Below are 3,015 nucleotides of genomic sequence, written 5' to 3' on the forward strand. Positions count from 1 at the left end.
AAAAAAAAAAAAAAATCATAAAGGAAAATTATGAGCAACTCTATAGCCACAAATTTGATAACTTAGATAAAATGAATCAATTTCTTGCAAAACACAATTTACCAAAACCCACGTAAGGGAAAATAGATAACCTGAGTAGGCTTATATTTATTAAATAAATTGAATCACTAATTAATAATCTTCCAAATCAGTAACCACCATATCAATATGTTTTCATTGGTGAATTCTACCAAACATAAGAAAACATGATACCAATTTCTACAACCTCTTCAAGAAAATAGTACCAGAGGCAATTCATTTTATGAGGACAGCATTATCTAGTACCCAATATACTAGACTATCTAAGACTTTACAAGAAAGGCAAACTGTAGGTCAATAGTTTTCACAATCATCAGTGTAACTCCCCCAATATATTAACAAATTCCATCCAACAATTTTATAAAAAGAATTCTATGCTAATACCAAATGGGATTTATTCCAGATGCGTAAGATTGGCTTAGCATTTGAAAATCAATTACTGTAATTTATCACACTGGCAGGCTAAAGAACAAAATTATATAATCCTATCATTAGATGCAGAAAAATAATATTTGACAAAATCTAACATTTATTAATGATTTTAAAACTCTCAGCAAATTAGAAATAAAGGGGCTCTTCCTCATCTTGATAAAGAACACCTACAATAACTTACATGTAGCATCATACTTAATTGTGAGAAGCTAGATGCTTTTCCACCAAAATCAGGAAAAGGCAAGAATGCCTCCTCCCACCACCCCTGTGCAACTTCATCCTGGAATTCCTAACTATTGGGGAAATCAAATGATTGGTGAAAATTTCTGGGAATAACAAAATGGGAAGTTTTTACCACCCATAGCCAGAGCACATAATGGGATATAGAGGTAGCATAACCCAGAAAAGTCAACTATAAAAAAAGCACATTACATAGGAAATGCTTCACCCGTGAATGTGTGAGACAAATTGTTCTACACACACAAATCTCCTGATTTCAGTTCCTAGATCCTCCCTCACCTATCTTTGCTTCTCACCTACCACAAACTTGCATGCATCTCCACTCCCACCCATACCCCATAGAAGTCTTTCCAGCTCAAGGAATGTGTGACGAAAATAGTAAATTCCAAAAAAGCTGTAATTCTGCTTGGTAAGGGTCAGGACTTTTGTTTCCCTGCAGAATTTTCATCTCTGGGAAATGAGAACCCATCATTCCACCTGACACACAAAGCAAAAATAAGATAAATAGAGGGAAAAATAAAATAGGCTGTAATAACCACAATCTTGAAAGAAACAAATAGCTAAAGAGGTTAAATGTTTGTGTTATCTAGTATTGATCCTTTAAATATCTTACTGGAAAATAAAGAATGAAACTAAACAAATGTATTTGATTGCTATATTTCGTTAGATTTAATTTTTCTGATTGAAAGATCTAGCATTCCTACTATGCCATTGAGCTTGAAATTACTCTTTGGAAATTATTAATGATAACATTAAACATCCTAAAGCAATTCTTTTTAGTTAAGAGAAGTTTGGCAATTTTATTTAAGTTATTAGCAATAGTTTGATCAACTTGTGAAATTAATTATTAGGTTTAAAATAATCTATTTGATTTAATATGTAGTTGGAAATGAGAAATTATTTTTTCTTTTTCTTTCTTTCTTTTTTTTTTTTTTTTTTTNTTTTCCTTTTAGTTGCATTTATGTTAAGGCTGAATTTACTCCCGTGACATAAATTTTTGTTTCTTCAGTTTCTTCTGGGATATCTTCTTCTTCTGGGCAACCTCCTCTTCTGGTTTAGTAACAATCTGTTCCTTTTCAGTAAGGATCATCTCAATGTGGCAGGGAGAACTCATGTATGGGTTAATTCTACCGTGAGCTCTGTAGGTCTGGCGTCGCATCTTGGGTGCTTTGTTCACTTGGATATGCTCAATGACCAGAGAATCTACATCTAAACCCTTAAGTTCAGCATTACTCTCTGCATTTTTAGGCATGTGCAGCAAAAATTCAGCACTCTTTTTGGGCCACCGACCTTGTGTCCAGCCCCACTGCTTGGCCTGGGCACACCTGCCAACTCCACCATTGTAACGTCGGAATGGTACGCACTGTTTCTGTAAAGTGACATCTTTCAGATACTTCGTGGCTTTTCGTATATGCATACCCTTGATGGCCTGGGCAGTTTCACGTGTGTTCTTAAAGTGAACACGAAGATTGGAACCTCTTGATTTGCATGATTTTGTGGGGTTCTCCCAATCAAGTGAATAGCGAAATATTTTCACAGATTACCTCAGGCCGCTTAGGGAAAGAGAGTGAGAAATTATTTTTTCAAAGTAGTCTGCAACAAAACTATTTTTGACAAAATTCTTTTAGAAAATGAAACTACTCACACACTGAGTCATTTATTCATTCATTAAACAAATGTTTACTAAGCGCTTAGCTATTTGCCAAAATTTGTATTTCAGTGAACAAAACAAAGGCTCTGCCCTAATGAAGTTTACATTCTACTAAGGGAGACAGACAATTAATCCATACACAAATTGATATATAATGACAGGTGCCAAGAAGAAAGTTAAGAGAAGTTATGGAGGTAGAGTTATGAGGGTGGCTATTATTTAGGAGTGTTATTTAGGAAGGCCTCTTGGAGAAAGACACATTTAAAGAGAAATTTGAATAAAGTGAGGGAACAAATCATGAGGCTATTTGGAGAAGTGTCACTGACTACAGACGCCAAGACCCAGAGGCAAGAGAATATAGGTGTTTCTCCTATTTTTATATACTTATGGTAGTGTTAGAAGGTAAAACTGCTTTCTGAAAAATTATGTGCTGAAATTATCGGATTTAAAGAGAATTAATATTAAGAGTAAAGTATGGTTTAGCTGTGTTGCCACCCAAATCTCATCTTGAATTGTAGTTCCCATTATCCCCATATATCGTGGGAGGGACCCAGTGGGAGATAATTTAACCATGGGGTTGATTACCCTTATGCTGTTCTTGTGATAGTGAGTGA

General features: G+C 34.8%; 1 protein-coding gene across 1 annotated transcript; it reads right to left on the minus strand.

The window, feature by feature from the left end:
• Window positions 1–1,691: 1,691 nt before the first annotated feature.
• LOC108288245 (60S ribosomal protein L17-like) lies at window positions 1,692–2,317 on the minus strand. Its single transcript, XM_037730931.1, has one exon. It carries the CDS (start codon window positions 2,165–2,167, stop codon window positions 1,727–1,729), a length of 441 nt encoding a protein of 146 aa, XP_037586859.1. The 5' UTR covers window positions 2,168–2,317; the 3' UTR covers window positions 1,692–1,726.
• Between the last annotated feature and the right edge of the window lie 698 nt (window positions 2,318–3,015).

The sequence above is a fragment of the Cebus imitator genome, unplaced genomic scaffold (assembly GCF_001604975.1).
Source record: "Cebus imitator isolate Cc_AM_T3 unplaced genomic scaffold, Cebus_imitator-1.0 Scaffold369, whole genome shotgun sequence".
Lineage (NCBI taxonomy): Eukaryota > Metazoa > Chordata > Mammalia > Primates > Cebidae > Cebus > Cebus imitator.

Excerpts from the sequence above, each read along its gene's own strand:
- LOC108288245 (XM_037730931.1), bottom strand. The coding sequence starts at position 2,167 with ATGCATATACGAAAAGCCACGAAGTATCTGAAAGATGTCACTTTACAG.